Source organism: Rhododendron vialii, chromosome 5a (genome assembly GCF_030253575.1).
Source record: "Rhododendron vialii isolate Sample 1 chromosome 5a, ASM3025357v1".
Classification (NCBI taxonomy): domain Eukaryota; kingdom Viridiplantae; phylum Streptophyta; class Magnoliopsida; order Ericales; family Ericaceae; genus Rhododendron; species Rhododendron vialii.
Genome location: NC_080561.1, coordinates 13,286,962 through 13,308,202, shown reverse-complemented (window position 1 = coordinate 13,308,202; position 21,241 = coordinate 13,286,962). Strand labels below are relative to the sequence as shown.

Below are 21,241 nucleotides of genomic sequence, written 5' to 3'. Positions count from 1 at the left end.
ATGGATCCCTTTTCTTCAAACCAATCCATTCAACTTAGTCAACCAAGATTCACTTACCCAGCAAGCACCACCGAATATATTCTTAAACCAGTCACAACCAATCTATTTTCCATTGAACCAGTCCACAAAAATATTCACAGCCCCATTGAATTAGTCAAAGCCTTTTTTCCTCCGGGATGGCATTTCATTCCTGCTCACCCAGATAAAACCCTTTCCTTTTATAAAGACATTCTTCTCCACCACAACTCAATTGTTATCAAACCTATTACTGATAGGGTCAATCTAAATAAAGTCATTTACCATTCCTCTACATCCACAACATAGTCAGTCTTGATGAATGGGGACACCCATCTTTACTTAGAAATCTCCCTGGTCATCCGATTCAATATAATTACTATGATTATATTGATTCTTGGTTCAAAGTCATCCTCCATGAAAATGAATCATTTACTCACTCCTGGTTTTTATCATTTGATCACAAATTCAAATCGGTAATTCCATCCTGGTTCTCTAGATGGTGGCACCAAAATGGCGCCATTCCTGAGCTATTACCAATTGAACTTATGGATCAAGTCAACTATTTTTCCACTTTATACCCAGTCAACCATCACACTGGTCAATTTCCTATTCTCCTGCTATTCATGGCAAAATACAAGGTACCATGGATCTTCAAATGGCGATACAGCATCAATAACAAAACAGTTACTCGCCAGTATTTGGTAAAATGGTGGGGTGCATACAAGCATCAACGAATCATTGAACAAGTCAAACAAGAATTCCCAGTTAAAGTTCCAACTCCAGTTAAAGCCCCAGTTCCAATTACACAAGTTCACCCGAATAAACAGACGGCAGTTCTTCCTGAACCAAGTTCACCAACATTTTCTACCATCAGACTTGGAAGTCCGACTCCAAGCTCTCTCAAACATTCAAAATCCAAGTCAAAAACTAAGTGTTCACAATTATTGATGCTAGCTCAACAACTAATTGCTCAAGCCAGTCAAGAAGAAGATGACAATTCATCTGAAGAGTCAGCCACGACAACATCTTGCAAAAACCCATATGGGTCAGCTTTCCAAGATGCTCAGGACCCATTTGCCTGAGCATAATGGCATCCGATGTGATCAACAGTCAGCAGTCAATAATTGCTTTTGGCCCATTTCCTGCCAAAAGCACCAACAGTCAACAGTCAGTAATTGCTTTTGGCCCATCTGCACTGAAAGCAGCAACAGTCAGCAATCATTTCTACTTTTGGTCCTACCAGCACCGAAAGCAGCAACAGTCACCTACTTTAGTCATCATTTCTCCGCCGAAAGAGAAAAGTCACATGCTTGCACTATTTGTAATACTCAGGACCTTAGTCTATATAAGGATCCGAGAGTAATGAAGAAGGGGAGGTGAATTAACAAAAGGAGAGTTAATTTGATATACTCTCACAGAGATAATTTTGCTTATCCTAGTAAAACGCTGAGTATCAATCTACTCCAGCTTTCTTTGTAAACTGGTAAACCATTCATGTACTGTTTTAATTCAGCAATTGAATTACAGTTCCAGTAATTACTTTTGTTCATACTTTTGTTCATATTAAGTTATTCTATACTCAACTATAGAGCTATTATATAAACTCTAAGTTATAGAGCTATTATATAATTGCACTATTCATCCGAATTACTATTCATTACTGTTCATAGTACTATTCATTCCACGGATTTAACTATTCATAATTGATTCTATTCACATAATTCAACCTAACCTACTATTCACTTTTTGCTTTTACAGTATAAACACTGATTAATCCTTCAGTCACTTTTCTTTAAATATCTCGGTTATCTCCTTCTTTGCATATCTCCCCCCACTCTGTATCTACCCTACTCTGATAATACCCATGTTCTCCTACTGTGTCTGTTCTTCCGCCCCTAATGGTATTGATGATTTTATGTCTATGGGATGTTTTATTTGGATTGTGTTAGGATTTGTGTTGATGCCACGTTTTATGGTAATTGAGATTATGCTCTGCATACTTTATTCAAATTATCCCATGTTTTCTTATGTAACCCCAGTATATCGTAACTTACTGAATTGGTTTTGTGTTTTCATAAAACCTTTTCAGCTTTTCAAGGTTAAGGAAGGTCGTCATTATATGTCGAAGATTTCAGTAGTTATAGCTAAATAATAAAAGGATGTGATGATAAGTGGCACGTGTGTGTTGGCCACATGGATGTGTTTTACTTATTGTAGTTCAAAGTTTGTACTGGGTTTGGACGCTAGCAAGCTCTGTTATAATATATCTTAATTTATAGACCAGGGAGTTTTTAGTATAAAATTTTATGGTTGTTGATGTCAAGGCCTGTGGTGATTTTTAAATCACTGGCCATGTCACGGATTTTACCTTCAAATTTGGGTCGTGACATTACCACACATGATGCTTGGAGCTCTGTCGCATGAGGCATTTGCTAAATAAATTCTAGAGCTAGCTTGGTAATTAAACCATCTTATCTTCCGGTTTAGGAACCTTAATTGAGTATCTTAAACCGTGTAATTGGATGAAAATATGATTTAACTCGAGTCGTGGGTGTTGGTAATTCCTAGACCTAACCTGCTTTTTATCCTAGTTTATTCCTGTTTAATTTAGCCTTTTTACTTTCCACTGGAAACGTAAAACAAAATTGGCTGCCTAAAAGCCGAAAATCGTGTTTACTTCTACAAATCCAGCAAAAGCCGTATTAATTATTCCCATGGGTACGATCTCGGTCTTCCGGATTATTATGCTTCAATTGGACGCTTATACCCTACGCTTGGGGTGATCTTATTTGATATATCGACGAACGAAGTAGTCCCTCTCACCCTCCCTCACCCACATTGCTCTCTCTCTCTCTCTCTCTCTCTCTCTCTCTCTCTCTCTCTCTCTCTCTTTTATAAACAAAAAAATAAAAAATGTAGAAAATTAGGATTGAAGGTTTGAAAGCTTTTGAAGGCAAAACACATTTTCTTATAGTATGTATTTTTTTTATCATTCTTTTAGTATGTATTGATTCTTACATTTCTAACATTTTGGTATATTATTAGGAAGTGAAGGTAGGTAGAGAGCGGCCAGAGCTTCTCTCTTTAGAAGTTTTTGTCTCACCCCTTCTTTTTCTCCTTCCTTGGTAGCTCTGCCCCTTCCTCGTTGGCTCCGTTCTCTCTTCCTTATCCTCTTCTCCCTCCTTCGTAGTTGTGTGGTGGTTGAGACTCTCTTCCTTAGTAAAGAAGTTAATTCTCCCACTCACCCCTTGATAAGCACCCAATATCGTATGTATTTGATGCGCTAAGTCCCCGGTTTTGTTGGTTATTTCATGTTTTTAGCAGCTTGTATATAAGTTTGCATGTAAGGGATTTTCTCAAGCGTTTCAGCTAAACCAGCATGTTTTGATGCCTTTTAATGTCATCTCAAGGCCATGAATTTTCCCAAATGCTGGATGCGGCGCGGGACAAGGCTGGCGTTGTTTAGAAGGCATCCGGAGGGCCGTCGAGTGTCGGGGGATTGTCAGGTGCCAAGCCAAGGCCATAGCCTGGGATGCTGGCAGAAAAGCAGTCGGTATTGATAGGAGGAAAAAGCCCGTATCGATACATAATTGGATCAGAGCAAGGGGAATCCGTAGAGAACTGGTATCAATACGGACGTTTTAGCCGTATCGATACGGGTGTTTTTCTACAAATATTTTCTGCTTTTGGACTTTCTACTTTTGGGATATTTGTTTCCACTTTAGGATATTTCTCGGATTTTTGGGAGAGGGACAGGGGTCACCTTGTATAAATAGGGTCTCTCTCTCTTCTTTACTCTCTCTTGTCTTCTACAACTTTAAGTCTTTTTAATTTTTGGTTTTCCTTCATTAGAGCTCCAAGCCTTCCTAGCTTAAATCCTTGAAGAACACTAGTAAGTTTAAGTCGTTTATTGTTTTGACGTTCATTAATGTTGTAGCTACGATTAAGATCTTTCTTAATATCAAGTTTATTTTCGTTTCCTACGGTTAAGTCTCATGGCTCATATTTCTAGTATGATTTGTGCTTTAAGTATGTGTGAGTAGTCTTTTGGCTAAGTCTCGGGTTAATCTCTGCCAAAGACTTAGGTGGTGATTTGGTTATCAAACCTTCGGGCTTAAAATCATGATTTTGGGAATTGAATTTGTAACGCTCCTAATTTTGGATACGTTAAATAGACAATTTCATTGAAAAACTAAATAGAGTCTGACTCAATATTACCTCATAATCTTAACAAAAGTACTTTTATTCAACAAAACAAGGGGAACTAGGGTTTCTATTTACTACTCCGCTTGTTCCTCCATCCTGGTTAGCTCCTCGGCCCCAAAAGCTTCCAAGTTGTAGAGTTCACCCTGTTCGTCTATAAGATCTGACACATTATACCGGCGTCGCCACCAATATAATATGTCAGAATCACCAAAAGTAACACCGTGAGCTACAAAAGCTCAATAGAATTTCTCATACCTCTAACCATTATCTTATAAACATTTGATCACAAATTCACTGATTTCCACATAGTTCATACATATTCGACAAAACAGTTAACAATAACACATCCTCATTCATTATCCAAACTAACATTGGTATCCTTAATTTTTCGAGTTTCATTTACGCAACTTCTCGTAGACCGTGTCACCATTTTTTCACATTTCATAAACCATATCAACATTTCCAAAATTGTTTTTAACACACCCAACCTCAGTTTCGTCGTTCCGGTCTCCCGAGTATCCTCACAATGGTTCCGCTGCCCCAGGTTCCCATTGGCACACTTTGTATTGGCTCATCTCCGCGAATAACCAAGCCACACACCCAACCTCGGTTCCGCCGTTCCGGTCTCCCGAGTATCCTCACAATGGTTCCGCCGCACCGGGTTCCCATTGGCACACAAAACACATACCACACAATGGGCTACCATGTCCGGCCACATTGCGGTTTCTAAAACATTTCACCTTTTCAAATCACTTCTTTTCATTAACCACACCCTAGGTGTCGTGTTTCTAACTTCCTCGATTTCCGTGTCACGTTTTTATGCATAGATTCTGCGGTAGGATTTTTCACATACGTAATCATAAATCATTCATTGTAATCTTGAAACTAAACTAGCAAGATCATCCAACTCTATATTACTAATCATGCTCAAATCACCACTTAAAGCATAACGCCACATGTACGGACGCCCTTGGAGTGAAAATCACTTATGCTTTACAACAAGACAAGTAATACAAACAATTCATAATACATGCTCATAAACATCCTAAAGATCAAAATACGAATACTTCTACAACGATAAGGTCTTATCTTTCGAAAACCGTTCTTTCTTCCTTTGTGGAAAATTCAATACAACATATGTTTACTAGAGTAAAAGTTGATTATTCAAACATGCTCATACTTCCGTTAGCGAAAATAAGTTTACTAACTATCATGCATTTCAAACCTTATAGGTGATAGATAACCTTATATACTTAAAGATAGAGTATAAGAAGATTCTACGTTATACTTTCCAACATACGGTTCTATGCTATACGTTGAGTTAGTGGACAATGGACTCTACCTTTCTTCTTGGCGGTAGTGACGGCTACGGAGAGAATAGGTATGTTGGACGGAGTAACTTCCTATGGTATGCTTCCGGGAGCTTCGAAAGAGAAAGGTTTCTCTCGAAACTACTTCATGACTAAAACTACTAAACTTTATGGATTGAAAGGGTGGTTTTAGGATGTGTTTCTTGAAGAACCAGGAAGAACTCAAGAACAAGCAAGAACAAGAAGAACAAGGTAAGAATGCTAGAATTTCTTAGAGAGAGAAGTTGGAGGATAAATGTGTGAGTTGAATGGCATGAGGGGGGGTCCTATTTATAGCAAAATTTGGGCTCCCTCTCCTCCCTCATGGCCGGCCCCGCTCTCTCCCATTACCCATTGGTTTTGTTCCATTGTTTGGTCAAATCAATACTTTCAAGCATTCCAAGACTTGTCACTTCTATTCTAGGCCATAACTTAGGTTATTGTGAAGGGTTTTAGTCTTGTCATGTCCTAGGATAGGTTGCTTGCAAGGAAGAAGAAGATGATTGGCTAGATTGTGCTTAGGAAGCCTAGAAATGGGTTGTAAAGTTGTACTTTGGTTGAGTGTGAGAAGGGCTAAAAGTGATAACTTAGTGGAGTGTACAAAAGCATGCACGCACGCACCTCTCTCTCTCCCTCTCTTTCGGCCTCTCTCTCTCTCCCCTCCTCTCTCTCTCTCTCTCTCTCTCTCTCTCTCTCTCTCTCTCTCTCTCGTACTAGATGCCTATATATGTTTTAGGTCTAGGTAGTCTTAAGTCTAGTTGAAAGAGAAAAAGTCTTGGAGAGTTTTCAAGTGACAACTCAATGGAAGGAAATTTCCTAGAAAGTGTATTTATGCAAGTATAGGCTCATATAGGTATGCTTATTATAGCTTATGAGGTACATATATACATGTATATAAGTGTGTGTCTATATATATATATATATATATATATATATATATATATATATATATATATACGCATCTAGGAAAGTAACTCTAGGATAATTAGACTTAAGGCTATACCCTAGGTTTGCATGCATGGCATGGCTAGGCTTGCTTCTTTTGGAAGCAAAATGATGGCTATGACTTGTCTTGTCCAAGTTATATACATATTGGCAAGTCAAATGTTCTATTGTCCAAGGGATAAGAATTTCCCTAGCATTTATGGACCAATGGTTAAAGAATTAATGATGGTAGGCATGGGCTTGAATGACTAGTTATGGGGTATAATGATTATCTCTAATGGCCTAATAGTCCAATTAGGGTTAGGAGGGTTCATAAGGCTCAAAGATGGCCAAAAAGGTCCAATTAGGGTTAGGGAAAAGTAACTAGGTGAATTGGTAGTCTGGTTCCTCCAACTAGTCGGTTAAAAATGAATTCTAATTGCCATGTAAGACTTTTAGTCAAGAAATATAATTTTAAGGGCTTAAATCCAATTATGACGAATTATAGAATTTAAAAGAAAATTTAGAAGCGATAATAAGTAATTAAAAAGAAATTCCAATAAATAACGAAATTTTTATTCAATAAAATTCCGAGTCGTTACAGAATTAACCTAGTCATTTTGGTCTAAGCGAAGGGTGTTAACTCCTTGATATATCGTTTAGTTAAGCGGTCTTGGCAAGCGGCATACTGAGGGCTCGTGGCCTCCTACATGTTAGATACATTAGCGAAAATAGGTTGGTTTAATTCCGTTTAATCACATCTTTTGATAAACGTAGTATTTAAAGCTAAATCTTCCGAGAGTGAGCAAGCGGTCGTGACTCTCGCTTGAGTTATATTGAGAACCGATAGCGGCCTTTGTCAAGGGATAGCCGATCCCTAGACTTGCCTCTTTTAGTTTATAAAGCTCATATCTAGTCTTTTTATTAGCATTTCTACCGGTTAAAGCAAAACCAAGTTAGCCATCTTAAACGCCAAAATCCATTGTATAAAACATACAATCCGATTAAGCTATATTCGATTCTCTGTGGGAACGATCCCAAACTTTCGGATATTATGCTTTCAACGATCTAGCCCTACGCTTGTGGTTTCCAACCTTATTCGAAGGCAAGGTTGTGGTGCTAAGCACCCCTTCATTTTTTGATGGTGGTAAACCAGATCTAGGATGTTTGGCCCTTAGATCCTATCAGCCAAGGTGTCAGATCTGTTGGTTCTCCAACAGGAGCAGTGATGGCACTAAGTAGTTGCAACTATGGTGGTACAAAGGAACGGTGAGTTCTAGCGCCAATCTAACTTCCTCTAACCACATCCACGAGTAGATCAATGGTCTCCAACATCTCAATTATTATTACTCACAACCTTCTATTTTTTCATTTTTTGTTTTGTTTGAACTTTTTGGCTCCTTTGTTGTTTTGGGTCTATGGGCCGTGTAAATTGTTTCTGATTTTTGCAATATTAGTTGTGTTTGTCGTTTCTTTAGAATAACATTTTACTATTTCTTACTTTAAACATATATTTCTTTGTGAGAGAACACAATTTTAAAGCACAGATCCCAAATATATTGTCCCTTGAACTGTCCGATATATATGTGCATCGGACGATTCTCAACACAATTCTATCTGAATCTGTACGCTAAAGTTGTATTCCTAGCAATGCTCATTGCACAATACAACATGATCTTTATCGTGCTGGCCCAACCCTACGGAACTAAAATATAATCCAGTAAAGGAAATTATTCACACTTCATGTTTTATTGAATGCACTCCATTTTCCTGTCTTTTTGCCATTTTTTGGAATTTAATTAAAGAAAGGAAATGGAGTGAATTCATAAAAAAGGAGAGTGCAGAATATACCAAATAAAGATTACAATATGAGATTCCCCAAAACTATTTGTAGAGATCTCAATATACCTAATCGACTTCTTCCATTTGCAGAGTTCCTTCAGCCCAATGGTAGAAAATGATGGCAAAAATAATCATGAAAGATTGTTATCAATTGGAGAACTACCTAAACTCGATAGCATAATATACCCTAACCTTCACCAGCTAATAATAGAAGTTCTGATTCATTTCTATCCTCTAAATAGCAACAACAGGAAATTCAGCAACAAAAACGAAAACCTGCTGTCACTCCCCAAACTATGAACCTCGAGAAACTAAGCTCTAAGAATGGGATATAGGATGGTTTCCACTGCTCCCTTTATACCTCTTGGAGCTCTATAAGATGAAATATCGCAGCACTTGTAACCAACAATATTTCCAACCAGATCATAAGCGACGAACATGCTGGCCAAGGCAATCTTGAACATCTGACTTGCAGCTCTCTTGGGCTGTGTTTGTATCATGGATTTGAGGAGGGATTACAAAGGACTCTGATTGAGTTGGCCCAGAACGAATGTCTCTGTATGTCTAGCAAGAATGTCGAGGATGAAAAGCAAAGTGCATCCCTCGCATTCCTTCAAATGGTTTAAGGATCAACAGTACGGTTAAAGTCCCAGATTGGAATTGTGTCCAATGCCATTGGAATCTGCATTAGGATAAAAAGGCGAGCATAGCTCCCCAGAGTCAGATGACTTATGAGACTTGTGGTTTTCAGGAATAGTTGTGTAGGTTTCAGTTGAACCTCTGCTTGTGGAATACCAAGATGATTTTGGCAAGCCAGTTGGATCAGTACTCAGGCTATAGCCCCTCTCAACTGTCTCGGCTTCAAGTGGCAATTCATCCAATGTCTACACAAAACACAAGTTGGCCAAAACAACCATAAAATTTCACAGATCAGATGCAGCAAGGGATTGGTGCTGTAAACTTCAGCAAAAGCAGCATATTTTTTATGACATGTTTATGCTACTGTGATAGAAACTTCATTAACAGCAAAAATTCTTGAGGGCAAAGTCTTATTTAAGAATATATACAAACACATGCAGAGACGCATCAACTTGGTACAAGAAGTCAATCCGACATTGCCAGATGAGTATGTTTATGAGATCCCTCTTTGCCAGAGGAGAAATCATTCAGTACTCCTGGGCCAATGCCCCAAAAGTGATCTGGACACATATTTGCACGGGGTCCATGAATTTCTTTGGAACTACACAAAGTATTGTTTTAATAACTCAGCGTGTCTATTAACTACACAAATGAACGGTCCAAATCAGTGTTGGGCCATTGCCCCTTGATAATGTCTGCCTTTTTCTTTGTACCTAGTCAATTACAATGTCAACATTGCCCCTCAAAACAAATTACTCAAGAAAGAATGCGTATATTAGGTTCAGGAGTGTTAATCCCACAATTTTCTAGAAGGAAATCAATTACTAATTGATTATGAGTTTTTGCACTAGTTGTGACCCCAAACCTTCTGTCCCTTTTATAAAGAAGAAATCCAATTAGGAACAACACAATATTGTAATTCAATGAAGTCAAGGACATAACCTCACTTAAACTATCTGGAAAAATAAAAGAATACAAGTCACTTTCTCAGTTGAAAACAAGTTAAGGAAGCCTTTTAACTAAAGCTATGTTGGAAAAATCGGTCTACTTGAAAAGGAAAAAATGGTGTCATCTATCCTTCGAAAACAGAAACACAAAAGCACTTCGAGGCGCATTAATGAGTCGCTTTCCTAAAGACAATATTTGCCCCCACTAGAAGGTGTGCACCGGGTTATAGCAAATTCGCCTTCAAGATACATCGAAACCTGAACTCAAGGTTCTAATGCCTTTGTTCGTTTGTCAACTTTGGGTATTTTAGATTTGATAGTGGATGGAGAGAGAAATAGGGTAATAATTGAAGAGAGGGGTAATGAATGGAGAGAGATAGAGAGAGAAATGAAATTAATAATTGGAGAAATAGGGTAATGATTGGAGAAAGATATAGAGTAATGATTGGAAAACAAAGTTAAAACATAGTAAAATATCAAAACAAACAAGGCATTTATGTTTGTGTTTGCACGAACGAAGACCGACAGAATATCCATTATGTAAATGTAAAAGATCCAAGAACTGATATTCTATTTCTGCAGAATAACACAATATCAGTATGCCTAAAATTCTAGGAAGAGAGTGTGTAGAGAGAGAGCAATCCAATATGGAATTTTCTGTGTAAGGAATTGACTTTACAAATGGCCTATTTATAGTCATAGACTTATAGGCACCCTTGTGTGGAAGGTTGTGTCTTTACTAGACACACATTAGGAAGAGTCATGTCTTTTAAAGACAATTAACTAGAAAGGACCATGCCTCTTAGTAGGCACCCTTCTATGAAAACAATTAATTAAGAAGGGTCATGCCTCTTGGAGGCAATCCCATGTTTCATATCCTTTCCCAACAACACATCCCTTCCAAATAAACACATCACAATTTTTGTGTGTTATAACTATTCACATAAAGTCACAACTCATGTGAAAAGGTGTTGCAACAATTCACAAAAACCTCTCTCAACATCTTTTAAAAAAACCCAAACCAAAAATCCATTTATTATTTTGAAAATTTCCAACAAGCTACTGAAGAAGAAAGAGACAAAACGGTTAGGAGACTGGTGTATTGCCACGGGCAATCCTGTTACAAACCAATTAATAGAAAATGCAAGAAACAAAATGCAACCAACCCGGAAAGCCTGCTGAAGAACACGGAGTGTCTCCCTTGTGTGCTTTCTCTTCATTGCCACCTCATCAGGTTCTTGCAACATCTCTTCAAACAGGTTGTCTCTGTTTCAGAAGATAAGTTGAATGCATAAGCATCATAATCGAATGGCAAAGCCAGGTCTGCATAAGCTCCAAAGTTACTGAGCTGAGTAACTCAAATCAATTTTATTGGAAGAATAGCAGTAATGGTCTAGCTCTTCTTTTAAGAACAAGGTTAAATGAGCAAGTCATATCTCGGAACATTGACCACCGTTGTGCAGTCTTACCTGTAGAGTTTTTTAATGAAGACATTGTGCAGCTCTCTTTTTGTATGGTTTACCTTGCAATGATAGAAATATAACAAAGATATTAGAATCAGCTATACTTAACTACAATTAAAAAGACATAAATAAAGCATGGGAAAAAAAATTTCCGTGGTAAAAGAAATACAATACAACCAGATAAAATCTTCATGACAGAAAAATGACAAAAGAACAAGCGCAAAGCACTTATAAAAACGAGATATGCCTCGTTATGCTTTTTCATGGAACAACCAAAGGTATCGACACATAACCCATCCACATAGCAATCTGTGAACCACATGAACTAATGGTCAGAGAGGTAAAAAAACGGAAGATTTGTACAAACTGTTTCGAAAAGAAACACCAGACTGTCCCCAGAAGTACCAGAGTTATATGTTCTACATAAAAGTCCACTCAGATGAAGCATTTGAAAACTGTTCAACTTAAAATACTGACTGGAAGGCACAGAAATGATAAAAACAATTTCCAAGAGTACGAAGTATGAAGATGGAGAATGATCAATTCTCACTGCTTAAAAGTGTCTAATTATTTACTGAGTTCCCTAAAAATGGGTTTAAAATAGAGAACTTTTGGCCTGACATTATCACATCAACCCTGATGAGTTGTAATTTTCAAACTGCTTTTGATCAATTGTTTCAGATTATACTCGGCCTGATCCACCGCTATAAAGTTCAATTACAACTCCACCGCCCTTGCAATACAATCATGCAGATTCCATTGGAAGTTATAGATATTCATTAAAATCTAACAGGAACGTTGAAAGACTGATATAAAAGGAAAAAGGTAAAAGGCAAAGAAGTGGTTCAACCATCAACACAGTCACATAGAAATTACCAGGAAGTGCATAATTGCTTTGGGAACAGAATCCTCTATGTTCTTTCTAACAATGTCATAGTATGACTTCAACAGCAGTTTAGTGACTGCTATTTCCATACCCTCATGATCTGAATGGGTTTCTGACGATCTCAAGATGGTTGGCGGCTTCAAAAAAACACACAAACGGACAATTGTTAGGACCATGGCGACATAAAAGGTCAAGGCTCAATAGTCAAACCAATTGAGTAGTCTGGACTCCGGACATAAGACCTTTTCCACAAACCTCTCTCAAATGAATCATAGAGACAGCATGCTCGAAGCTCTGAACAGGTTCACTGAATGACATGTTTGTTGAGTTCTCTTTCATAGACACCCGACCTTCGGTACCACCAAAAATAGATGAAAAACCCCAACTTGACCCATTTGTGTTGGCTGGTAAATCATAAGTCACACCCAGTAAGGCTATTTTCAATGCAATCATATAGCTAATCTCACTTCAAACATACTGGCAAGAGTAGATCACCCCCCCTTCCCCCCCTTTTTATAGAAAATTTTAGTGCTTTCTTGCACCTTTATCACATAGGAATGAACTATAACTTATAAGCAGCATATTAATTCAGATAAGTGATCAACATGACACCAAATGCTGAAGATGAAACTAGAAACACCAAAATTACGGTAACAATTTACCAGATGATGTGGTTCTCTCAACATGTAAAACAGGCCGAGCTCCCTAAAACATGAGAGAATCTCAATAAGAACAGCCAGACAATTTGTGTAATTTCAAACTCAATATATTTGCTAATTGTCTTATACTAACAGTGAAGGCAACCTAACAAGAAGTGTAATATTACAGCAAGTTCAACAGAATGTAGTGCAGTTGACAAAAGGAAGCAAGGAACAAAGCTACCTGCTCAGGGACAATTCCATTTCCAGATCTGGAAAGAAAAGCACGAGATTTAAGACTTCTTTCAGTTGTTGGTACCTTTTCTGGATCCGCATCCTAAAGAACAAAATGCATCTAATTTAGATCTATTTCTAGGGAGGAGGTGAAGAAGAAGTTCAAATGGCTGGCGCAGATGCAGCATACATAAAACTAAGAGTGACTACAGACGTCAAACAAACATACCTTCTGGCTCGTGGATGCAGCTACACTATTGGACTTGATCTGTTGCAAAGCTATCTCCATAGCTTTATTCCCACCAACAAATTTTGGATGTGAAGTATTGATGTAGTCCATCTATAATACAGAAATGGAGACCATTCTAAGAAAACATGGAAATGTCCACCGACAAATACATCAACATGAAATAGGTCTTGCTAAAAAGACACATGCACTGAGGATGAGGTGGAATATTTAGATTCACGGTCACAACTCTGACTTATGCCACCAATCCAACGATGGCATGCAGAATGCTAGAAACATAATCATGAAACAAGCATCAAAAGGAGTAAGCACATGCAGTGTATTCATAAAATCCATCATCATCCCAAGCATACACGTAGGAAAAGACAACTGTGCGTACTTAAAGGAACAGATAAGAGTATTATGATAAAACCAAGCCATACTTGAGAGGTTCTAAATGTGGAAACTTTGTTTCCAACCCAAAACTAATTGGCAATGGGTGGAGACTTTAAAGTACAAGAGTTCCTGTTCGAACATGAAAAGTCATGGCATGAAAAATCTATCAGAACAATGAAATATGTTGTATTCATGGGTGCACGAATTTGCACAATGTGCAGAAGGATGCCGCTACAAAAATACAGAAGGAAGTCCGGATAAAATAGCAAAAGAAAAATGATGTCACAATTTGGAATCTGGGAGCAGCTCCACTGACATCCACAAAAGATGCAAGAAAAATCCATCTTTCAAGAGCATAAATAGAAGGCCAAGAAGACAAATATGTTTTATCACGACCATGTATCTCAATCTTGCATAAGCAATATGCATCAGGAGCTATCAAACAGATTAGAAAGCCCCAAATTCACCATACCTCCATTTCAATAAGGTGCCCAATCATTGTTTGTGAAGGTTGAAGGCCATCTCGTAAAAAGTTCCCAACGACATCATCCATGCGCTTTCTCAAAACAGGGAACCTCTGTCTTTCATTGACCATACAGAGATGGCTCATCTAATATCAGAAGCATAAATCACTCCCTTGGTGCAGGTAATAACACTCCACAAAGATGGACACTAAGAATTCCCTTTACCTTAATTAACTCATCATAGATAAACCTAGCACATTGGAGGCTTGGATCTAATAGACGAGCTATTTGCTTTCGCACAAGAACTTCAAATGGAACCTGCAAATTAGGAGATTAAAGATAGCATAACAAAAACCATATCCGTAAGTTAGAAATTGAAGTATTCTGAAAATAGAAACCACAAGCACATAAGTCCTACCACTGGTACAAATAATGCGCATTTAGGCCCAGTTGCATTCTGAATTGCAGTACGTATATCATCATCAGTCAAACCCTCACATGGATCTACTTCCTGCAAATAGTTCTTCTTCAATTTGATGGCTTAATAGAAAGTAGAAACTTCAAATTCAACTGTGTCCCATTTACAAGCACAACATCTATCACCATAACACATAAGAAGCCAGCTGACCGATCCATAACTTGAATGGGGTAAAGTGGCAAATGACTATCAAAAGCACATTACAACGTGCAACTTTCAAGACTAATTTTATGCCCGTAAAGCCCATAGATGGACTAATTAACCTTCACAGCACAGCACGTACTATTTATTGGCTACAATAACAGAGAGGGAAAAGTTTAGGGGGAAGAGTAAAGCTCTATCATAAAACAATCTCATAAACAACTTCAGAAAGGTTCCAAATATATTTCATCACATCTCCCTCTAGTACCTGCTACTGGTTCACACACAACATCTAAGACACAAAGGCTCTGATAAAACTATTTGCATTCTTTGCTTGATGAAATTATCTAACTAGTGTAACAAACCAGTTAGAAAGTTAAAAAAAAAAAGAAAGAAAGAAAGGAAATGACAACTAATGCCAATAACACACCTCCAAACTCTTCACATATATTGACTGGAAAATGTAATGGATCCTTGCACCACCAGAAAGCTCAGATGTTGACATTTCTTTACTTTTCCCCTCTATCATTGACGAAAGTGCTGCTTCCAATAAAGAACATATGATGTATCAATAAAACTCAAACACTGACAATCCGTAAGGTTTTATGGAGAATGTAAATATTTATCGCCCCAAATGATGGCTAAGATGGAGCCAAATCCACTTTACCTTCGGAGTACTTTGACAAAATGTTCAGAAGAAGAGCTCCCTGACCAGCCTAATTATAGAATCAACAAAAATAGTAAGCATAAAAAATGTGTAGAAAAGATCATTGGCAGCAGCAAACTTAAGGCACCAATAAACATATGCTTACACACTGGGAATAAGTGGGCAGAAGTTACTAAAACCATGAGAACTATTGTAAAAACCTCAAAACACAAAAACCTGTATAATAGTGGAAAATTATTTCACTTGAAACCACATCCTACCAAAGTCCATTAAACCTTGCATGACCACAGGAGTAAAAGAATTCAACTTCCATTACCCAATTGATAGCTACCTCCAGCATAGTCTACACAGGATCTACTCTATTCAGATGCTCCACCACTAGAAGTTATCTACCATTCTAATAGCTATCTCCAGCATAATCTATCAGTTCTTTTAGACATATTATACGATTTGCCTTGGTGCATAGAGAAAAACCAAATCCATGAGTAGAAACAGTCTGCAATATTATAGCAAAGTCTCAAGGCACAATATTTTGATAACTTTGGTAAATAGGATAGGACAGGCCTTTGATTCAGTGATTTCTCCGTAGCTAGTGTGCTCCTTTGCGACAGAAACCAGTGCAGCACTTATGCGTGATTTCAGCCCTGGAAGTATTGCCTTGATGTGTTGAACGAGAATCTGCACAAGACAAGAACAAGCTTTAACGAAACGTACGGCCTTCTCAAACTATCTATCAGCTAAAAGAGTTCAATGTTTTGTCATATGAAAGGCTTCAACAGAATTTTTTTTTTGTTTTTTTTGTTTTTCAGAAAAACAAGGGACAAGCACCACCTGGTGGCATGAGTGAGGGAGCAGAAAAAACCAATATGTCAGTATATGCATATAGTTTGAAGACACACGAAAGCAAAATGCAAGCATACTTTATGGGCGTTGTATATTCGAATGGGCGTTGCAAAATGCAACCAAGATGTCAGTGCATGCAAACATCAACTGCAATATAATGTGGTTTTAAATATGGGGATATCTCCATAATGCTTTATTCAAAACCACGTTGAAGAATTTTGCAAGGCATACTTAAATGAATCATCTATTTTCTAAGTAGTAAAACATCTGGCGTGAGAAACAATTGCAACTCTGTGTTGTAATGCTTTACCTGGTTCAGCGTCTTTGCCAACTGGGGGATGCCACAGCGGTCCGCAATGTCGCTATACACCTAAGTAACAGCAAAAGACACAGGTATTTGTAGTTATCTAATCAACACGAGGTTATGATGCAAAGAATCAGTGGAAGACTTGCATGGACATACTGGGTGACTCCGAAAGAACTTTTCCTCAGCCACAAGGGCATCCTTGATACTCCGGTTAAGCATAATGTCCTGTTTAATGGTGATACCCATTAATTAGATTACAAGTGCATAGCCTTACAAAATTCACAGACCAGCCATTCCCCATGTGTAATTACAAAGCCCAAGATAATCTCAAAAAAGGCAAATTTAAATGACTTGCCTCTTGACTGCGATTCACAACGCCCACGTAACCAAGCCGAAGAGGAATAACTTTTCCAAGCAAAAAATTGCGAGCATTTGTACCTCTATCCATAATGTCCAACTAAAGAAAACCAAAAAACACTAACCCCAATCAGAAATAGGACATCAATCGAACATTACAAAGGAAGTTCTTGTGGATGACTAGTTAGCATTCTTTTGTTTGCACCTTTGTGATTACACCAATTGTTCTATGACCTGAAATCAGAAAGTATCATGTTTAAACAACACAGTTACATGGTGATCCAAATCCACTAATGAATACAGCTTATTCAGCTGATTTTGTCTAGAACTGTAGAGATATAAGGAGCATAACTCACCATCAGGATCAGCATTTCCAGCGATCTGGAGAGCATCTGAATTTGCTAAATCAGCATTTGCTGGTGTAACAGCTAATATCAAGCAGCTTGGGAGTTTAATATATGACATTATCATTGTTCTAATCCTTGCTTCAATGTCAGAAGGTTGGTCACCAACAGGAACCTTTGTTATACCAGGCAAATCCACAAGTGTGATGTCAAGAACGTTTGGTGAATAAATCTTCAAACGAATCTGCTTGTCAGAAACACCCTTGTTCCCTCCTGCTTCCCTCTCAGTCTCAGCCTAAAGTCAATAATGACGGTGGAAAGATATTAACAATACGCAAACAAAAAAAATGCCAGGGCAAGGAAAAAGTAGCAACATCAATAATAAGTCTGCATTGAGGTGAGAAAATTCTCCGATTCTTAGACAAGAAGCTTCTCATCACTTTTAAGTCCTTAACTTTGATAAATTAGCTGAACTCTAAAGTAATCACAAACGTGGACAAAAACTATGATGGCGGTTTTACAACAGCAAGAAAGTATCTACTGATACAACCACTGATTTTGAAATAACTAGAGGCTACGTCAAATAGGTGGACTGCCGATGATCAAATATTATACACGTGTTCATACTTATAATTTGATTAATTTCTATTTATTTACCCCTTGAACTAACTTTTTCTGTTAGGTAATTTATTAGGCCACATTCGAGTAGTAGAGATTGAATAACACCTAACTGTTTTCGGCAACTTGGAGAATTCTAATTGACAATTTAGTACTCTAATAAAACAATCAAATTATCCATAAGGCTCTTTCAAGTAAAAAAACATACTCGATTACGAAATGAAAGGATGACCAATCAATAACATGACTTGGTATCCCTATCCTTGTAAAACAGTAAAAGCAAAGTTGATGAACAATCCAGACAGTATGATAAGCAATTTTGTTTAACAAAGGGGTTATGAAATCTTAAATAAAGTTCCAGACTCAAAGAACCGGAACTAACTTTTAAGTCGGAGATGATATGATGACCTGCTATCCTAGTGTAACAGAAGAATTTAAAAAGAAGCTCTGTGAACCAGGGGCAATAGTTTGGAAGCTTAAATCACCAAAACACAGGAACTGGGAGCAGTGACAGTAACCTAGAATGTAAAAATATTCTTGCTTTGTATTTCTCTCTTGGTGTGTTTTTGCTTTTTTATCGACTAACTCAAAATACAGAAAGTCTAATAGGTGGCAAAAGAATTCCAGGAAAAAAAAACTAGTAATACACGACAATTCTCAGTTCCACTAATAAAAACATGGCTTCCGTAAAGTGCACTGATTCAAACTTAGCTAAAAAGCTAGCATAGTAGCGTGTGCTGGAAAAAATACACAACAATTAAATCTTTGTTGACCAATATCTTAAAATGCTCGTTAACAAGATCCTAAAAATGTAAGAGAATAAAGATTTTGCATTTATGATATAGATATACTACTTGAACATAATAAATGAGGAGAAAGCTATGTTAGTCTGTATTCTAGAAATGCTACCTACTTGAGTATTTGTAGGTCTTTGTTACACGTTGCGAATGAGTGTTCACCATGAGATAGTTCTTCATAGTTTTTTTTGTTATCGGCAAGTTCTTCATAGTTATGGTTAGTTACCAATTTCATGGTTCTTGTGTTAACGTGTATGTAACGGTCTTCAGGAAAAAGTTGTGATGTATTATGGTTCAATTGTTACAATAACTTATCATAATACTGCATCTCGTATTATCCAGACTATTTACGAAGGGGTACCTACATACTCACACATATAGCACAAAATATTTTAATAAACCAAAATTTGGTATTAGTTAATGTTAGGGGTGATAAATGAGCCAAGCAGATAATTCATCAAGGTTGATTTGAAAACTTAACGAGATTGAAAAACAAGTTCGAGCTTATTTATGAGACGAGCCAATCGCAAACAAGCTTTAATCAAGCCGAACACATGGCCATCTCATGTAGCTTGAACATTTTATAATTGCCAAGTAATATCTTGCCCGAGCTTGGTTTGAAACCTTAGACCTTCAAAAATATATTTAAACTTTGGTTCAGGGGCGGGGTCCGGTTCCAAAAAAAGTTTTATTTTACATTATTGGATTAGGCATCTATCGGTATCGAAATAACAAATCACAAAAACTCTCATTTAAAGACCACCGGAGAAGTGAAAATAAAGATCCAGGACAAAGCTTGACTTGCACTTAACCTTACTCTTCATATTCACTAATGCTAACAACACAAGATAATGGAGTACATACTCCATGCACAAATTGTTTTAGGGCACGTTTTGGGTCCCACAAACATAATCGAAGTCGCTCATGTTGTTCAAAATATTTAACTTAGGGCCTCTATAAAAAGTCATTTCAACCGGATATCGGTAGGGGCCTTTACAAAACATCCAACTTTGTCCCAGAATTCAGGCCAAATTTTGGAACAAAGTTGGATGTTTTGTACAGGCTCTTACCGGTATCTGGCAGAACTTAGTTTTTACAAAAACCCTAAAAAAATTATTTTAAATAAAATGAGCAATTCCGATCATGCTTGTGGGACCCAAAACATGTCCCAAAACGATCTGTGCATGGAATATGTACTCCATTGTCTGTGCAGCTAGCACAACTCCTTTATATTTTTGCTAACAATGTAAAACAATACCAGTAGACTCCCGTTAACAGTGCCACCAACGAGCCTAAATCCCGTCTCTGCCACTGCAGTTAGGTATGTTTATGTAAGAAACCGATCTTGAGCAAACTTTAAACAAACAAATACAGGCTCGAACTCAAATTAGATTGGGTTATTACCAGCCCTAGTTAAGGTGTCCAATAGACAATACAAAATTAAAATCACAAAACATAGTGCACCAATCAATCAATACCTGAATTTCCTTGCGAATCTCAGCGAAATCGTAAAACCTCTTCCCAGGCAAGTGCAAAAACTCCCCGTACTCCTCCACCGATCCACCGGAATAATTCCGGTTGGTCTGCAACAGCTGAAGCACCAGCGGCCGCCGCGTGCAGATATCCGAGCCCCTGGGCAGGAAATCGCGGCCGACGAGGGACTCGAGGACGCTCGACTTGCCGCTGCTCTGGCTCCCGACGACCGCCACCTGGGGAAGCTCCATCGTCGACCGGCTGCCGAGCTGGGCGAATATGTCCTGGAGCTTGTTAGAAATTGGGATCACAGAGGAGCCCAGCGGGGGCGCGTTTGGGGACGGAGGAGGAGAAGAGGGTTGGGACGAAGGTGCGAGTGGTTCGTCGGCGGCCATGGACGAGGTGAGGGTTGGAGGTCGGTGGAGAAAGAGTTGTTTAGCGGTGGAGGAGAGAAAGTACGGGAGAGAGAGCGTGGAGTTTGAGGCCTTGAGGGAGCGTTTCTCGTGGTGCCCAAGCAAGCAAGACAGAGAATATGTTGCTGGAGAGCTCCTATGCGTACATACATTCATATACAGAATCCAGTCTCTTTTTTTTGAATGTTCCTTTTCAAAAAAACTATGACCAGAGATAATTCGCAGAGAACTACGCAGAGACAAACGCGTTTGACCTCATTTTGGATTCCAAAAAAATTTAGAAAAATATTCATAAATTTTTGAATATTATTTTATGGGGCCCTGTAAAAAATCAGCTCCAGTGGATATCGGTAAGTATTACTTTTTGATTCGTAAGGGCGAACTGAGCAGTTCGCCCTTACGAATCAAAAAGTAATACTTACCGATATCCACTGGAGCTGATTTTTTACAGGACCCCATAAAATAATATTAAAAAATTTATGGATATTTTTCTAGAATTTTTTGGGACCCGAAATGAGGCCAAACGCGTTTGTCTCTGCGTGGTTCTCTGCGAATTGTCTCTGCTGTTAGT

At 38.0% G+C, this 21,241-nt stretch overlaps 1 protein-coding gene across 5 annotated transcripts; it reads right to left on the bottom strand.

Annotated features, from left to right (window-relative positions):
• Nucleotides 1–8,108: 8,108 nt before the first annotated feature.
• Nucleotides 8,109–20,847, bottom strand: LOC131325902 (dynamin-related protein 3B-like). Of its 5 annotated transcripts, none has more exons than XR_009199867.1 (21): nt 20,263–20,847; nt 17,382–17,664; nt 17,231–17,259; nt 17,024–17,125; nt 16,825–16,893; nt 16,672–16,731; nt 16,083–16,196; nt 15,519–15,567; nt 15,282–15,391; nt 14,651–14,743; nt 14,458–14,550; nt 14,241–14,378; nt 13,376–13,486; nt 13,157–13,249; nt 12,937–12,979; nt 12,530–12,678; nt 12,265–12,411; nt 11,395–11,447; nt 11,092–11,191; nt 8,589–9,223; nt 8,109–8,531 (listed from the first exon to the last, which is right to left on the bottom strand). XR_009199867.1 is itself a non-coding variant. In XM_058358384.1 (21 exons), exons 1-21 carry the CDS (start codon nt 20,824–20,826, stop codon nt 8,981–8,983), a joined length of 2,547 nt encoding a protein of 848 aa, XP_058214367.1. In that variant the 5' UTR covers nt 20,827–20,847; the 3' UTR covers nt 8,109–8,980. The 5 variants fall into 5 exon arrangements, 4 of the variants coding, with proteins under 4 accessions (XP_058214367.1, XP_058214368.1, XP_058214366.1 ...); XM_058358384.1 differs by having other exon boundaries at nt 8,109–9,021; nt 9,118–9,223; XM_058358385.1 differs by having other exon boundaries at nt 8,109–9,021; nt 9,135–9,223.
• Nucleotides 20,848–21,241: the final 394 nt, after the last annotated feature.